We start from the raw sequence: 18,019 nt of genomic DNA, 5'->3' as shown, positions 1-18,019 counted from the left end.
TCGCGCGCGCGCGATCGCCTTACCTGAATGCCTGTGTTCGCCGACAAGTTTTCTTGATCCGGTCGCGTTCTCCATGAGATGTTGTATTGTTTTTAGCCATTTGCGCTGTCTCGCGACAGTTCGCGCCCGCAGTGACGTCATGCGTCGCGCGATCACGTCTTTCTTCTCGCGATCATGCACTGCGAGACAACTCAAAACAAGATGGCCGCGCCCGCAAGCAACCACATGGGTAAGTTGGCGACCCGCAACCATGCAGAAAATCTCGCGAACATGCCGGAAAAAAACTTCCGCATCTTCGCGATATTTCCGCTTGTTTGCGATAATTTTAAACATTTTCGCGATAATTTGCGAAAGTTAATTTCGCAAATTCCGCCCACCCCTAATGCCTGGTCATCTAATGACTCACATACAAGACACAAGGTTTTGAATTCAGCTGTCTAGATGAGCACCAGTAAACATACATCACTGCTGGGGCATAGTGCTTGGGGCACTTTAAGCCTAGTATGAGGTGGGCTGAACAGCGCTGCGAACACTGAAGGTTTATTATCATCTTTCCTGGCGTTTTTCTCTGAACAAAGCATGCAAATATACTTCACATGCCTTGATAGACATGAATTGGGATTAATGCAAATACAATCATCTAACATAAAATGTCAGTCAATAGATAATGCTGAAAGTAGATCTAAAGGCCTTTGGTTTTGCATTAGTTCATCAGATATTGTTTGGGAATGTTCGACATCAGTTACAGCCCTGAGTGTTGTGCAACAACATCGTTCAGAAATAGAATCCTTTCTTTGGTCGTTGCTGGTAATCTCCAGATTTATCTTTTTTCCACAAAAGTATTGTCAATATCACCCCTCCTTCAGTCTAAGCCTTGTCCCGTCTGCCTGTGGATAGTGTATGTAAGTTTGCCAAAAATGATGAACTACCACAGAGCAGAAATTCCTATCTCCCGCTCCGCCTTTCCGAACTCTGGTAATTATCCAGCCACACTTGTCTCAGACATTCTCATCCTGTCATTCTTTCGGAACCTCTCCGGTCAGCTATGAACAGCCATGCAGTGTCTCACGAAACTGAATTCACAAAAGTTCGACAAAGGCCCAAAATAAAATAAATATTGATAAACAAATGAAGAGCGGTCTTTGTTGGTTCTGTCTGGGGAGATTGCACATAGTAAAGAGTTTGCTCAATGCATAGACCCTTACAGGCTCACGGAGGAGGCGTGGCCATCGGTAGGTCACAGCTGCAGGTGAAACATGCAGACGGTTATGTTTACAGCGCTGCCGGGCTTCTCACCCTCAGCACGCGCATCCATACCTCTTAATGACTTCCAGCGTGAAGACATCATGGGTCAGACACACCTGCGACTAGCAGTGGTGACGCAAAGAATGATATGTGTTGCTTCCTTGGTTTTGTCTGCATGTGGTGTAAACAGTGCGTCCAACCTTTTATCTAACAACGCGTGACGAGATCCTCTCGTCATAGCAGGACCAGAATGGCTGACGATGCAAAAGAAGCAGGAAGGGCACAGCAGAAACTATGGCAAACAATGCCCTCTCGCCGTCCCCTCTGCACACGGCTCCCACTTCAAAGGCCTCCAGAGGGAAGCTGCGGCCAGACCCGTTTCAAGAACTGCGTGCCAGACCCAAAAGAGACGACAAGACAGCAGAACGATGACCCCTGCGCCTTTTTGTTGCTAAACATTTCCACAAAATATTTCTGCTGCTGCCTAATTAAGAAGACGCTGACTGGGCAACATCCTGCACGTGGCGACACCTTTTCTTTGCATCACAGGTGAATACAGACTGCGAGGTTTTCGTTTTCTGCCAAACTCGCCAATATGAACAAGAGGCTCATTCATGGAAGACTTCGAGAACTGAGAACCATATTTAATAGGATCAGTCTGTACGAGGAGATCTTTGATCAATTCATACAAGGTTCTCACACATTCAAACTAAGAGGTCACCCTGAGACAACAATCATGCTACTGAAACTACTTAAGTTAGGAAGGTCTATGGAGATTCCTAAAACTCGAGCCAGGCACATGGTCTTTGGTCCTCACGGTTACCAGCAGGGCATCCACATATGCTCTGCTGGTAACCGTGAAGACCAAAGAAAACCTTTTAGACAAGTGGACTCATTAGGAGGGAGGCAGCATGGAACGCCACTCCCATAAAAGTGAAACCCATATCACAATGTGGTTACTGTAGAGACAGTGCACCAGAGGATGACCCCTGTCTAACAAAAGAGGGCAAACATGTTTGGCTTGTGACAAAATCAACCACTATGCAAAAGTATGCAGGGCCAATGAATGCAGCAGCCATCCTGCAAGAAAATACATTGAGCTTCTGAGTAAAGTGGAGCGGCTGTGGCCTGAAGGGATGTGACAAAGATGTGTAACTCTAGTGGGGTGCCCAAGACAGCGACAAGGGCTTGGCCTTAATGGAAAGATCAATGTACTTGTGCAGGGGGTTTCTCCATAGCTTCGAGGTGATTTACGATCACAATTATCAAGCCTCAAAGGAAGCCTGATGCTCGCATTTCAAGGGTAAATCATATTTCCATCTTGTTTGCCTTAGTTGCTGAGTAAAGCCAAGTTAAAGCGACCCGAGGAAACACTTGTGTAGCAGAATAATGCGTATAATATCATGGCTGACTCTGTACTGTTCCCTGTGACATTTGCTCACCCCACAAGCATCCTCTAAACAGAAGACACTAGTGTGCCGTGTTTTTAGCTGGCTTTTAGGATTTGTGTTTCTGTTGTGGGTAACATGGTGTAAATATCTAGATTCCTATTTCCCCGTGGACCTGTACTTCGAAAACAGTCCTAAACCACAAGGTGAAGGGGAGTTCAGCGAGTCCTTTGAATGGACAGAACACAGCACGTCAAACCTCCACCAAAGTGATGCATTTGGTGATTTGAAAACAGATGCTGTGTTTACCAAAGCAGTGCCACACCCAAGGGAATGACATCTTTTGATGAAGGAAATCCAAAGGAAACCTCATTTATTGCCCGAAGAGGAACTCAATGTATTCCAGTCCTTATTTAACTGTTTCGGCCAATTCCATCATAACTGCCCTAAGTGAATTTTCTTTTTCATTACTAGCTTTTAGGCTTTGCCTGCACAGTGCTTGCACTCGGCTTGAGAAATCTATTGCCTTTAATACAAACTTCAAAGGGACTCTCATCCCGCCTCCTCTCTGTTTTGGCTTCTCATTGGTTCCTGTGCATGCCACTTACATTTCCTCCATTTCTATTGGATGTAGCATATTTTTCTGCATTTAGCAATGCTTGTTCCTCATCTGCTTCCCGCCGCCCAAATACTGTTAACATCTGCTTTGGTGGAACTATATTTTCATAAAGTTTTGCCTTTTACTCTCGCAGCATATTTATATGGAGATAATGGACGGAGCACTGAAACTTTTCAGACACTCACCTCCAGCATATTTATAAAACAATTTATCACCTGACGAGATTACGCGATTGCCATGGAATCACAGGATGATGCGTGGTGCCGCAGAGACGCGAACCAGGATCCCTAGCTCTCGACTCAGCAGCTCTTGCCTCTACGCCACTTCCTCTTTATTCCTTACATAGGCAAAGCCGATGCATTACCAATGCTTGTTAGGTCTGGCTACTGACACCGTTAATTGATTTAATGACCTTATGTTATTAACTCTGAAATACTTAAAGGAAGTAATACAGAGATGGTGTCGATTTTGGGTCATTTACCCTGCACTTCCAACTTGATGTGTTTTCATGGTTTTGCATTGCTTGTGTGGGCTTCCCATCACGGCCATGGCATTTCAGGCATGGTCTTATTGTCCTATTTATGTCCTGTTTTGGTGATTGGTCATTAGGTAGTCCTTTTATTAGAATGCAGATGTGACATTATATGTAGATTGTTATAAAAAAGAAACTGTTTTCTAATGTATTAATTTTAATTGCTAATTTTTGGCATTTTTGTATAATAAATGCTTAAAGTTTTGATGTTTTAAGCTGTGATAAAGAGCCAGTCCTAATCACTAATCGCCCTTGCATGTTCATTTGTCTTACCTTGCTGTCATGATAACATGTTGTTGAATTCACAGATTTTTTTGTTTCCAAAGTAAAAACGCATGTACACATAGGCTTTATTAAAGATGCAACAAAAGTACTAAGGGGCATATTATCAAGAAACGGCGTTAAAATTATCGCCGCTTTGGCGGCAAAAAACTGCCACGATAATGGGCTTGATAATATGCCGCAGAGAATTCCCATAGCAGCCCATGTTCTGGTGTCAATATGGGCTTCAATTGGAATTCTCTGCGCCATATTATCAAGCCCATTATCGCCGCTTTAGCGGCAGTTTTCTGCCGCTAAAGCGGCGATAATTTTAACGCCATGCTTGATTATATGCCCCTAAGTCTTTGTAAAAAGTATGCATTTTGTCGCAAATGCCTTTTAAATCCACCACTTACAACGAAAACTTCATCTTCCTACTCTTTTTTATTAGAAAACTCTCCACAGAGAGTACTGCTTAACTCTACTAATGCAGTCAGTTCAGCAAATGGGACCTTATCCATTTCTATATTGCTGTAGTCCAAAAATGTATGTGTTCCAGCATTTCCTTTCTGAGACAGCTGGGGGCACCACCCGCAAAGTCGCCCAACTATTCTCAAACACTTTCCCTAACTGAAACCAAAACTATAGGCTTTGGCAATGCTTATTCTTTACAATGTTCCTAATTGATTGTTCATTATTTTTTAACATATTTTTATTAGTTTTCTTGTATAGACCTACAGAATAACATTACATCACAAATTACTTCTTTACAACTATAATTTTTTTCTGGACATAGGCCTCATAAGTCTTCTTATACAGACATATGCATTTTCTGCCTTGCGCCCTCTGATAGTGACTTCCTTCCATAGGATGTCTCCTACCTCCTTCCCCCCTTCTATCCATGTCTGTCTGTCCTATACACTCTCTCCTTGGGGGTTGTAATCACGGAAGGCATATGTCATCTGCAAGACCTCAATCATCTGGCTCATTTTTGACATTCTATTTGGCATAAGGGCCTACTTAATCGTTTTCTTGCAAAGACTGAATGCTGCCGAATCTTAACCGGGGATGCTTGAAGCCATGACAACAGAGCAAGCAAGTCAAGCTCAGCACCACAGTAAGCTCTAGAGGTCAGATCCATTACTATCTTGAGAGCAATCGATACATACCATTTGACCTACAAGTAACATGAGCGTCTTCACCTTGAACGTCGCTTGCATTTACCAGTAATGAGTGCTTTACTGGCAGACTTCCCCACAACATTACCGCATGAAATGGTTGTGAATATTTTGTAAAACATCATTGGATTGATGTATCATCTTTTCAGATATGTTTCTAAAGGAGGCACAAACATCTACCAAGCTTTGAACACAGTGATTTATTTTTTGAATATTAGTTGTTATTCGAGTAAAGGGGAAATCAATTTTGCACATTGTCACTGGCAAAAGTCATGTTCCCCCTGGAACTGTGGCAAGAATGATGAGCAAGGGAGGGACCTGTTCTGCCTGCTGCTGCCAGGACCAAGCATAAGAGACAGAAGAATATTCCAACAATAGGTTACCCTGCACTAAAATAAGGCACCAAGGACCAACACCCAGCGAACCCGAGCAGCTAAAAATGTTGCAAACCAATTGGTGGCTCATCTCACCAGAAATATAAAAGGTATAAGAGGCCAAAAACACTTATTGGGGCAAGGGGGAATAATGAAAAAAACATAAAAGAACTTACCTGCAGATGCCGGATGCCGCCACAGTGCTCCTCTGCTCCCGCCGCTTTAGTGCTTCCCTGCTACCTTCCCCACCCAATCACAATGCTGCGCTCACATGAGAGTAGCATTGTGATTGGCCTGAGCAGGCTGAAATGCCGCTCAGTTAGGTCGTGGGAGCTTGCGCTGGTTCTCCACCTGGCTGTGCAACACAGCCAGGTGGAGAAATGCTAAGTGCGCATGACTGTTTGGCTGGCCTAAGGCGGCCGGTCAAACCGTCATGCGCACTTAAAGTGCACCTACCACTCCTCCTCCCTAACCGATGATGCTGGGATAGAGAGGATGGCCCTGCCACGCCCTCGACTCAGCTGACTGGGAGAAGTTACAAATAAAATGATAATAAAGTAGTTTTATTATCATTTCATTTTTGATCTGCTGCCTTTCGACGGTGGGGTGAACCTCCTGTGCCATAGCGGAGGAGCCGCCCATGATAAGAGGGATCTTCTCTGGATAACTCTGCCCACACCAATGGGAATAGGGAAGAGATCAGACAGCCATTACTTATATGTCCACATCCTTCATCCTCAGTATCTTCATCCCTGAATTCAGCTCATAATTTCTAACTTTGTACCAATACCAAAGGGCCTAGCCTTAGCAGCAGCGGTTTCTTCACGAGGGTGGGGAAGCGTTGTGCCCCGCCCACTGCGAGCAACGCGTCAAATAATAAAATGTCAATGAAATTATTTCACTGCCACTTTATTTTTTACCGATGTGTGTGCCGACAGCCTGCACCGGGTGCCCCTGAGCTAAGAGATATGAAGGGCCTGTCCTCGGCTGCCTATTGGCAGCATGGAGAACTGGAGCAGTTTGACCGGCTGTCTTGCGATGGCCCGGCTGACATGCGCACTTTGAAGGTCTCTATCCTGAGGTGTCTTAGAAAGCTGGGTGGAGAGCAAGCAGAGTCCTCCAGGGCCTGAAGGAGCATCCAGCCAACCCGCACCACATTAGGCCTTCCCACGGTTGGATACTACTCTTTTTTTAATAATAGGGGTGCAGGATATTGTTTATGGATCCACTTTTTTACAATAATTCCCCATTGCTCAAAGGAATCCTTGTTCATATAAAACAGATCTGCATCAAAGATTGGTTGTAACAGGTTACAACTGTAATTTGCTTTTTGTTCTCTAGATGTCGGGGCAGCAACACTAACCCTTACCATGTCCTCTGACTTTAGATGTTCTAATTTCATGTGTGATTTGAAAACACAAAGTAAATTCCCCTTATTTCATATACAGGAATTGCCCTAAAATGTGCACTCTGCTGTAAAGTCCGAGGGACTGGACTTCATTTTGCTTCTTCAATTCACATGTGGATTAATTTGAGAATCTTCTCACAGAGACACCATTCTGGCGATCATTTCCTGCAAGATAAGTCTAATTTGTCCTAATAAAGGAGTCCGATGTTGTGACTTTAGAAGTACTGGTACTCTCCAGAGGCTTCTTTCATAGAAAATCGGCCATCTGCAATGTAGAGGTATTTCCAGAAGCTCGATTTGTGGTGTTCTCATTTTAAAAATGTCTTATTACAGATGCCTGTAAAGGTCTCCGGACGCGGTGATTTACATAATGTATGAATTATTGGAAATTCCTACTTGGAGTTATAGATTAAATGTTTTTTTTCTATAACAGCTAAAATGGGTATGAAATTTGCTGCTGGGTTTAATTGCTGATATTGTTTATGTTTAGAGGAAGTGATTGGATTCCTGTCATACTTGCTACTACAGCATTCAATCTTCTTGATACCTTTACAATAGACTTGTTAGCTTCATAACTTATATTATGTTTTATGGTAATGTTCTCTTCAGTGGCGGGTTCGCTACTCGCTGCTCTTTCCACAATATTATTTTGGTCTTGTGGAGCACCTTTGATGGTAGTGACAGGATTAACTTCCAATTCTCTTTCACTCATTTAATCAATTTTCTATTCATTCTTAATTTTGTTTTTAATATATGATTAATATAATTTGTAATTCAGGTTTGTTTAACTGCTTTTCTTAGACATCACATTTTCATATTGGCACTGATCAATAGTGGTAGATGTTTCACCAGTCTTACATCCTGGAAGAATTCCTAATTGTCTTTTAGATTATTAGTTATGTTTGAAGTTGATTGATCAGTTTCTCTCTTTGTTTTGGGACAAATGACTTTTCTTCTATTGGTCACGTTTAACTTTATGTTCATCGAGGTGACACCATTGTTAGGCAAATCATTTGAAATTCTCTTGTGATAACGTTGGTTGATCCGGCTCGCAAGTTAGAGTTTCTGGCTCTCTCTGCACCACTATGCATCTTGCAGTGACTTTATTATAATTTCCATTTTCTTTACTAGGCAGCTATGTTATAAGACTTGTCTTGAAAGTTAAACCTTTTAAATCATCAATCGATGATTACACAGTCTTTGAAAGGACACATGATTTGTCCAAATTTAGCAAGCAAGTGCACTCTAAAGGGTGCTGTTGGACATGAGAATTTAATTTAGAGATAGTCATGTGCAATTTGAGGTAGCCAGCTGGAGCCTACATAGGAACGCTTTGGCGACAGGTTAGTTAACAGCTTTATGACAAGTTGAGTGTGCAGGCGAAAACTACACATGTTAAATCATTACATGCGTGTTTTAAATGAGTACATTTAAGGACCTGCAACTACAGTGCCTACAGCACTTGAAGGTAAGTATTTATCGAATCTGTGCTCAAATATATGAGAAAATAAACACATAAAGATAATGAGTGCAGCAGCTGTGGTAACTCACGGCCCCATCCCTTCTGTGTGCACCATGTAACAAGCAGTTATTTCTACAGGACTGTCTGCTGCATATTCTTATTTTTCCCCACAGTTCTATTAATTGTACTCCACATGATTCCAGATGACTTCGTATGACGACACAGCTTAACAGGACTGAAGAGAATCGGAGGCAGAGAAGCCCAGGGTGAACAGCAGCAGAGCGCAGCACAGTAATTATCACCTACCTGGAATATTTATTTTTAAAAATGTGAAAAAAGGTATATAGATGGCAATTGTCTTTTGCAGCAGAAGAGGCCATTTTTTTTGTTGCATTTTTATACAGGAGTGGGACTGGAGAGGAGAAGGGGTAGGGCTAATACTATAGAGACTGGCTGAGAGGCAACACTTTACCCCAAGTCCCTATTTCTTCTAGATGGAAGGAGTTATGCCACAGCTAGAGTAGAGAAATTTCAGGAGTTAGCGGGGAGGAAAAAGATTTGCCCTGGAGAGGAAATGAAACTGGAACGGATGTAGCCTACAGCAAGAAAAATCCGTAATCAAGGGGACCGGATGTGAACTGATAGAGTACATTGCAAAGAAACCTGTATAAACTGATAATTAAAGCCCTTCCCCCATAATCTGTTGGTGACTGGGATTCAGCCGTTGTACATTGGGTGAGAGGATGGGAGAACGTGGGTTTGGGTCAGTCATTGTTTGAGTGGCCTACTAAGAGGCAGATTAATGTAGTTAATTGGTGAATAGTGAGTATTGATCGATGGGTGAGAGTGAGTAAATGAACGAGTGACTAAGCGCATAGGTGAGTGGATGGATGGGTGGTTAAATGTGAGAGTAGGTGCTTTTGAGTTTGAGTGGATAAATGCATTTATGATTAAGGGAATTGGTGGGTAAGTGGTCTGTTCAGAGAAACAAATAATGTATTCAATGCATTATCCTACTGGTGAGTATTCCATTCTAAAGATATAACAGTTCTAGTTTTCACAAGACCTCAATACGTGCAGCATTTCATGAATTAATGGTACCTACCCCCATGATCTGGGGGTGAGGGGTTTGAAGACATATTTATGACTGCGTACCACCTTATTGCTGCAAGTGATTCCCAATGACAATAGTAAAGTCATAGGTAGAAAGATGAACTTCTATAAGTTCAGAGCAGCATACATTTAATGTCAACGTAAATTTAAGTAATGTCAGTCATGGAAGTAGAAAAAAAGGCTTCCACTGTTGCAGAACCCGCTGATAGGACAGGATCTTTGCACAGCAGCATGTGCGCATGTTCAACTCTGCAGAGATGCGCTGACCTCCAGGGCCCATTCATGACTTCTGAACCTCAGTGACTGCGGCACACCTCATTCATAGAGGCAACAGTCACAGGGCATCAGCAACTTTAGTAACCACCCTACCACTAAAAGTTATCGCCGATAGGGTACACTTGATGCTAGGCAGGTATGGCTCTGCAGGGGATACTGGACCCCTCAAGCTTCATTCGGCCTGGGTGCAATGTCGCTCCTCGCCTCTCTGTGGAAAACAACTGAGATGCTGAAGCTTTCCCCAGTACAAAACTGTATTTATTTATAATTTATGTTCTTTTCCTGAAATGCTTATGTGCCCCCCAAATTATACATAGCAGTGACCGTCTTAAAGCAAATATTTGGTGTACGCAAAAGGGGAAGAATGACACTCATGGACGATTTTGAAAAATGTGACCTGCTGATCAGTGTTAATAGAGTTCCTTCTTCCCACGTTTAACAGTTCTTCATGCATCATTCATGCATTTTAAGGATGGATTTATTTCTATTATTTCATGCCGCTGTTCATGCCAGAGTTATTTTTATTCCCAATTGAAAAACAATGCTGCCCTGATTTTAAAAAGCAGAACTAACAGGATGTTAAAAAGTCCCTCTACATGAGTTAAGAATCAGTAATTATCTTATCTGTGGTTCTCCTTTTGTATGCAATTGAGTATTTCTTGTCCCATAGAACAAAATATGTTCCACATTTAGCACATATATAAACAGTGCTTTGTAGTACAATGGGCTAAACGTTTTGCTATGGAGAATTCATACCACTACCCTACCTAACTTTACCCCTTTACCATTTACTCAACACTTTCACCTCGTCTTCCACTACCTCATGAGCTTATGTTTGCAATTACCTAACCATCACCATCTCCCCGTTGTGATATTAACCTCACCATTACTGTGCATCTGTAACCTAAGCCTGTGCCACACTATAACAGATACTCAGTTATTTTAGTGTTAGGTAATTTAAGTTAAGTAATGCACTGTTACCCTTACCCTCTAGCTAACCATGGCACTACAAGTGAGCTATGATAACTATATAAAGATTTGTGTTTAATTATATGTCATTTTTTTCAATTCAGTTTAACGATAAATTTAGTTAACTTAGATTTAATAGCAACACAAGATCAGGTCATTTTCTTGTACCTAATCCTACCCGTTTCAATACTCCATAAATATGTAAATGCATAATTATTTATATTTATAAATGTATTTAAATTAAGCTTAATTATATTAATTAAGGGTCTCTATCTTAATGCTAAACCTAGGTATAAGACTATAAGAGTTCAACTTGTATACCACTTCTGCACACAATATAACTACCAAAACATCTATGCTGTACCCAGGATACCCATTAGAGCACCCAGCACACCCACACTTTTCTACTAATGTAAGCCTGAGCCTAGAGCACTGCGCTCCGTCAAATACATCAAGCGCAGCCATGTTTAATGTGTAAATAAATTGAAGTGATTTTCAAGGTCTCATAACACTATAATAAATATAATTTCATCCCTTATCCTAACACGAACAATGATTATTAATTGGTCTGAATATTTACATTAAAATATATAACATTAAATTGATGTTTTTAAAACAAGGAAACCTTACCCAAAATCTAATAAGAATAATAGCTGTAACCTAAACTTGTATCTCAAATAGTAAAAATGTATACTGCCCCTTATAGGCCGGTGGCCTTTTGGAGGCGTCTCTGGATTACTCCAGAGCTCCATCTCTTTGCTAGGGCTTTGTCCGAAGTAAGGGGATTGGATCGCCTGCAGAGGATCCCATGGCTGATTGGCATAAAATCTCTCCTTATTGACATGGGGATGAGGGAACTTTGGGAGGGCCCTGAATCGGTGGAATTTCCTTCCAAAGAATCCTATCGAGCAGCATATTGGGAGCTAATTAAAATAAGGAAGTTCTCCTCTGTCACTAGCCCCATTCTGTCTAGAGATTTTTTAGATCTAAAATATGAACCCTGCCTGGAAAGCTTTTGGGACCTTATATCAAAGCCATCAGACCGCAAGCTTTACCACCAATTCAGAGTTGGGTCATTGCCACTCCGGAAGTTTACATGTAAGTGGCAACCAGGAATTGGTGATAAGTGCCGATTTTGCCCGGATCATACTGAAGATATTGACCATCTCCTATTTGTATGTCCGGTCTATCACAAACCTCGTAGCTTGTGGCTAAAACTAGCATGTCGGTCCTTAGGAACCAGCTCTGCGATGGCCGCTAAGAGGCTGCTGAAATCTGGCTATAATGAGATCGCAGTAATAGGAGTAGCTAAGTTCCTGAGTTGGGCATGGGTGTTGCGGATGAAAAATGGGGGGCCCTAATAGCTAAGATATTTCCCCTTGGGGTATTGAACGAACTACGTGGAATTATGTATTTTTATGGTCTTTTATGATGTGTTCAAAGTCTTGTGCGTGGGATATATTTAATCTTGTATTAGGAACTGTTTTAATATGTAAATATAGGTATTTTTTTTGGTTGTATCTAATTTTAATATACTGACTGTTCTGTCTTTTAAGATGAATAATCGCAATAAAGACTTTTTGAATTAAAAAATGTATTTATATTATTTTGTGAATTTTAAATCGTTTATAGTGTGCTCATTTATTCAGAAATAATGGTACCTTTAAATTACTCTGATAATGCTAACCCTAATAAAAACTGTAACTAATTGGAATTATGTAACTATATAAAGTTTAAGCAAATTCTTCTAGTTTGTTTTTATTTCTATTAAATAGCATTTGATTTAAATAAAAACAGAGTAACATTAAATATGTAATTATGGTATCCGTTTACTCTTTGACAAGGTAATCGTGCATATTGTAAGACGTTATGCTCAAGGTAAGTTGAGTTAATTTGAGAGAGGTAATGAGAGGACCCTTTATGGCAACTGTGTATTTATATATAAATACATTTTATAACTGCATGAAATAATAGTGAAACATATAGGTAGACTCTACACTATTTAATTAATCAATGCACTCTATTTCGATTTATATTTTGTACTGAATCAATGCTTAACACTTTTGTCGCATATATGTAGGTACTAATGTTGACCCAAAATATTTTTTCAAGGAAATATGTTTTGGTTTGCAACATGTCATGCTGTGCACCGCCGAGAGACTTGGGACTGCGCATGAGACCTCTGCTTTCTTCGAGGTAACTTGTCTGCCTGGCCGAAGAAGATTTATAAGATTTGATTGTTTGGTTAGCTAATATTGACAACCATGAGGGACACACGTTTTCGGTGTCTGTTATTTGCATTTCACTTTTGCATTGGCCTCGGAACCCGTAGCAACCCTGAGAGTTCCCTTAATGGAAAGTTGCTCATGTCAGTTTATTCTACTGTAGCTTGGGTGATTCTGGTCCCGCATTGTCCTGAGGAGGCCATAGTTGGAAGCCGTAACATGTTGACTTATATCATTCACGACCAAGACCATTCATCGAAAGAAAACAAAAGAATCCATTGGGGATTAGACCATACAACTAATGGTGGACTCAATTAATTTGAGAACTGTCCCAGTTGGTCTACAATGAATTAGTGTTGGTTCCTGTAGATAGTTTCTTTATTGTTGCCCAAAGAAGGGTTTTATCATCCATCATTTGCAGACACCCTTTTCACCTAATTTCGTGAACATTTTAGTATTAATAATTGTGTTTTGAGACTCATTATTTATTTGCTTAGAAACATTAACTGACTTAGTAAATGTTTTGAACAAGAAAGTACTTCTCATGTCAATGTTTCTTTCTACCCGCATTGCAATGCTTGTATTAATTTTTTTATTTTTCCACATGTTCATTAAAAAATGATTTAACTATACTAGACAAGTAAGTCTGCCAGAGGCCAAAAAACTCGGAAAGTTGGCTTCTTTAGAAACATGCTGTTTATCTCTCCCGCTGGAGCCACCCCTCCCCCTTTTTTTGACACTTGTGTATGGTGTAGCCAAGGCTCCAGAGGGTTATATGGGCTCTCCCCCTGCTTTTGTCATGTACTTCCATTTGAACTGCTTCAGGTGCCTTGCAATTAGGTCTTAAATGTTCAGAAGTCATTCAATACTTCAATCAAGCAAATAATGTAGTTTCAGTATTAAGCTTGTATTACCTTCCCAGTCTAACTCATTTCCTTGTCCAGTGTACTCGAAAGAGTCGGCCTCATCTGGGGTGTCCAAGTCATCCACATTGATATCCAGCTCATCCGGTGTGTCCGGTGTGTCCAAGTTATCATCGGACAGGATCGACCCCTCGCTGTTGTCCAGAGACAAGTTGATGTTGGGGGCTGTAAGTTTTATCCTTCTAGGGTGAGCGCCATTAAGATCCAAGGAGTTCGGAGGTTCTGCAATTGAGTATTAGGAAACTATAATTATTAACATAGTTAATTGTTAAACTTCAACAACAAAAAAGTAACTGTACAGCTCACGAGATCATATGCAATAATGGCTATGTCTTACATTAGTTATGTGTTTATTATATTGATAATACTCACTTTGAAGCCTTTTGTGTAAAGCACACACATTATAAATAAATCCGTATTTGTAAAGCGCAAACTACTCACTCTTATGGGTCTCAAGGTACTGGGGGCCATCGTGGAAATTAAGTGAGCCATTGCCCAGAGTCACATGCCGCTGAAGCCGGGGATCAAACCGTGAACCCTGTGTTTCCAAGTCAGCTGCCCTGGCCGCGGCACCACACCACTATAGAGTTTTCACATTAATTATCACCTTCACAGCAGTGGCTGCTGTTAACATAATTAAAGTGTATCACCCTTGATCAGAATTGTTTGGGGACGCAGTGTAATGGTGGCTGCTGTACAAGTAAAGCAGAAGAACTGAGATGGTTCTAATGAATGATTTGCTCACGATTATCAGTTCCGCAAAAGAAAGGAAATCTACCCAACCACTGGCTTTTGAGAATGGCAGATCTGACAGAACTGATGTCTTTTAGAGAGGAATACAAATGACAATTACCTTGTTATTTGATATGCTTTTCTTGGCAGTCTTGGATATGCTGCTTTTGTGGGAAGTATTATGTCAAGATTTCGACAAAAAGTTAGGCACAACATATAATTATGTAGTGTACTTTTTCCCTGTCTGATTCTCTTCCTGTTTTTTAGCCTAACATGTATACCATCTAGCCAGCACAATGCAGTTCTCACATACATTTTAGGATAGTTGTAGAGCCAGTCATTCAGAGGCCGTAGTATGACTCCTCCTACCAGACTCCAACCACACATCTTCTGGAGCGAGATTTAGGGATGGTCGATTTGGATCCTGGCAAAGTGCCAAATTGGTGATCCTTCTCCGCCTGTAGGCCTACATTTCATGCCTGGTTAGAATTGGTCAGCTGTATTTATCCCTTATCACGTTGGCCCGGAAGAAGGGTGTGTGTAGGGTAGTTCATGACACCCCTTAGCCTAGAAATTTTTTCATTTTATACCCAGAACTCATGAACAACCTGGTGTCTCCTTTATCCTGCCAGGCATGTGCTGAAGACCACAGGGGAAATACCTGGGCAACCACGTTGGCTGGGGAGAGGGGGATTGACTGTACTCTATACCATAACTCAAGGAACATGAAATATATCCAAGGGATTACACTACCCTTGCTGCGTGTGTATGAACTCTCCATAGAGGAACTAAGCGATTCCACCAGACCTACAACAAAGGCATGCACAAGGCCTAAGTGAATCGCTGGTGTTCACTCTTGGCCTATTGGGAGGGTAACACTTTAGAATGCTCATGTTCCTTGGACCTTGTATCCCAGAAATTCCCCAGGCCCTCGGATTTGCTTAACTACTCCACGACGAGCTGTGACCCCTCATTTCTGCCACGTGACCACTGTGGTCATTGTGACAACTGGAAAGTAACATGCTTTTACCAACATGCTTTTCTCTAAATGGTCAGACCACTGAACAGATGGTCATTGTGCTCTTCTTGATTAGAAATAGCCAGTTTGGTTATTGCATATTTGTGTAAAGAACTTATCCAGTGAAGTGTTGGACATTTTAGACAGCATGTTCAGAAAAGTATTACTTTTTTTAAAACTTTTCTTTAAAATAGTCTGTCGACTTTGCTTCAGCTGTCTGTCTGTGCTCAGGTGTGAGTATGTTCTTTCTGTCTGTGCTCAATGCCTATATATGCGTTAGGTCAGAGTCAAACGTTCATGTCTGTGTTCCATGTATTTGTTGGAGCTTAGTCCTCTAGTTTTGTACTTTGGGTGCTGGCCTGTGCTCCTCTTGTCTGTGTTTTAGGTTTTTTTGTCAGTGTTCCAAATGTCTTTTCCTCTGTCTGTGCTATGGATATTGTGCTGATATTCTGGCTGCTGTGTACATGTGCTGGTTGTGAGGCACATTCAGGATGTACTACATGTGTGCAGTAATCTTGTTCTGGGGTTTAGGACTAAGGAAGAAGTCCTTCTGCTGCACTCCTCTTAGAAAGTGGGAAGCGACACTACCCCTGACCTGGAGAACAAACACAAGGCTAGGCTGACTTTGTTGAAACCCATATAACCCCTGAACATGAAAGTTGATCTCCTTTCACCTTAGGCATTAGCATGTGTTCTGCTGGCTAGTATAGTCACACTTAATCTGAAAATGAATTAGCCATTGTTATACAGCATACAGGTCCAGAGATTTCATGGTTTGAAGTTCTGTCAATCCTCACTGTTCCAGAGCAGAGCCAGTTACTCCAGTGGGCACCAACAGTCCCATGGATGTTCCTGCATGTGCTAGCCCTTCTCCCAGCAAAATGTATTCTTGGAACAATACGTTTTAGACAATTGGAAATGTTTGGCGTCTGCTACCTGTCTCTGCCACCGCACACATCGCCCACTGAATCCACAAAGGTTTCATTAACTAGACACCAATGAACTGAAGATGCTGTCCAGTTTTCCCTCTATGAAACAGAATCATCAATAATTGTAGTTTTGGTTTGAGTACACTCTTAAGTGGTAGGTTACTGGATTTGGGTATGATTGGATTGGCATTCTCACTGTATCCCAAGCTGCTAGAGAAATTCAGTCCAAATACACTGAGCAACCCAGTCACTTAAGTGACACAGCTATGTTGCAGTGGCCCATTAAATGAACCAGAGGACTGATACTGAACTGACCATAACCTGCCCTGATTGCAAATAGTGTCAATAGAATAATTACTCACAATGAAGATCTTTAGTCAAATGTGGTGTAATAGTAGAAGCACTAGAAACCCTTCAGTGGTCAGAAATGTTGCAATGCCAATATATCATGACCTAAATATTGCCTGACATAAATATTGCGTCCTAAGTATTGTTTATTGCCTCATTGGAGTCAATCATAGAAAATGTACACATAAAGGAGCAACATTTTTGTACACAATACTTAGGCCCCCGTATTTATGTCAGACTGTTGTGTTATTGGTTGAGGTAAGTGGAATATTATGTAGTATGGCTGGTAAGCTGTTAAAGCTGGACTCATAAACAGACGGTGGTAGACAGTAATGGAGGTAGTTTGTTGATTCATTATCTTGGTATAGGAAGATCAACATTACATAAGAATCCAATCATCACTATTTTATGTCACCGCAGGCCCACTTTTCAAATGAGCTTGTGCCAGCCCTAGTTACCACAGTAGCCTTACCATGTAATATTATCACAATACCCCAAAGATGGTCCTTGGATTCACACTAATAAATCCATAGCTCTGTCCTGGTAGAGTGGCAAAGAGCAGTCAAACTTTACTATAGGAACATGTTTTAAGCATTTCAGAGTACCAACATGGACGATAAGTAATTGACATGGCTCAAGAGAAATCCAAAACCAATTTTTAAAAATAGAGTGCATTTTAATCTTAATTTAGTCACCAAAATGAACGGAATAGCATACATATAACCAGAGTTGAAGATTTTTTAAGCAATATTAAATCAGTGCAGTAAAATATATAGACAAAATAACATTGCAGTCAATGGCAAAATCCACTAGTGACAATCGGTCACTTGCTGGTTGAGTTACTTGGGGCTCTGATATAGGAAACTGGTTGATCTTGGCCCTCGTCATTGGTTTTTGTGCTTTTGTGCTAACACTACCCCAAACCCATGTGTCAGTTTGGACAATGAACTCCTTTCCATAGTCAGGTGCTTCCAGAACTGGTGCAGAGCACATAGCCTCTTTCAGGGTTTCAAAGGCCT

General features: G+C 41.2%; 1 protein-coding gene across 1 annotated transcript in view; it reads right to left on the bottom strand.

The window, feature by feature from the left end:
- Window positions 1-18,019, bottom strand: part of LOC146866111 (protein prune homolog 2-like) — a 1,273,164-nt gene that overhangs the window by 214,345 nt on the left and 1,040,800 nt on the right. The window contains exon 11 of the mRNA XM_085633391.1: window positions 13,965-14,195. Coding sequence (XP_085489517.1) covers window positions 13,965-14,195 — 231 coding nt within the window. The remainder of the gene's footprint in view (window positions 1-13,964; window positions 14,196-18,019) is intronic.

This window comes from Triturus cristatus, chromosome 2_1 (genome assembly GCF_964204655.1).
Source record: "Triturus cristatus chromosome 2_1, aTriCri1.1, whole genome shotgun sequence".
In the NCBI taxonomy this organism is placed as follows: Eukaryota; Metazoa; Chordata; class Amphibia; order Caudata; family Salamandridae; genus Triturus; species Triturus cristatus.
The sequence above is the reverse complement of the archived record's forward strand: the minus strand, read 5'-3'. Positions and strand labels throughout refer to the sequence as shown.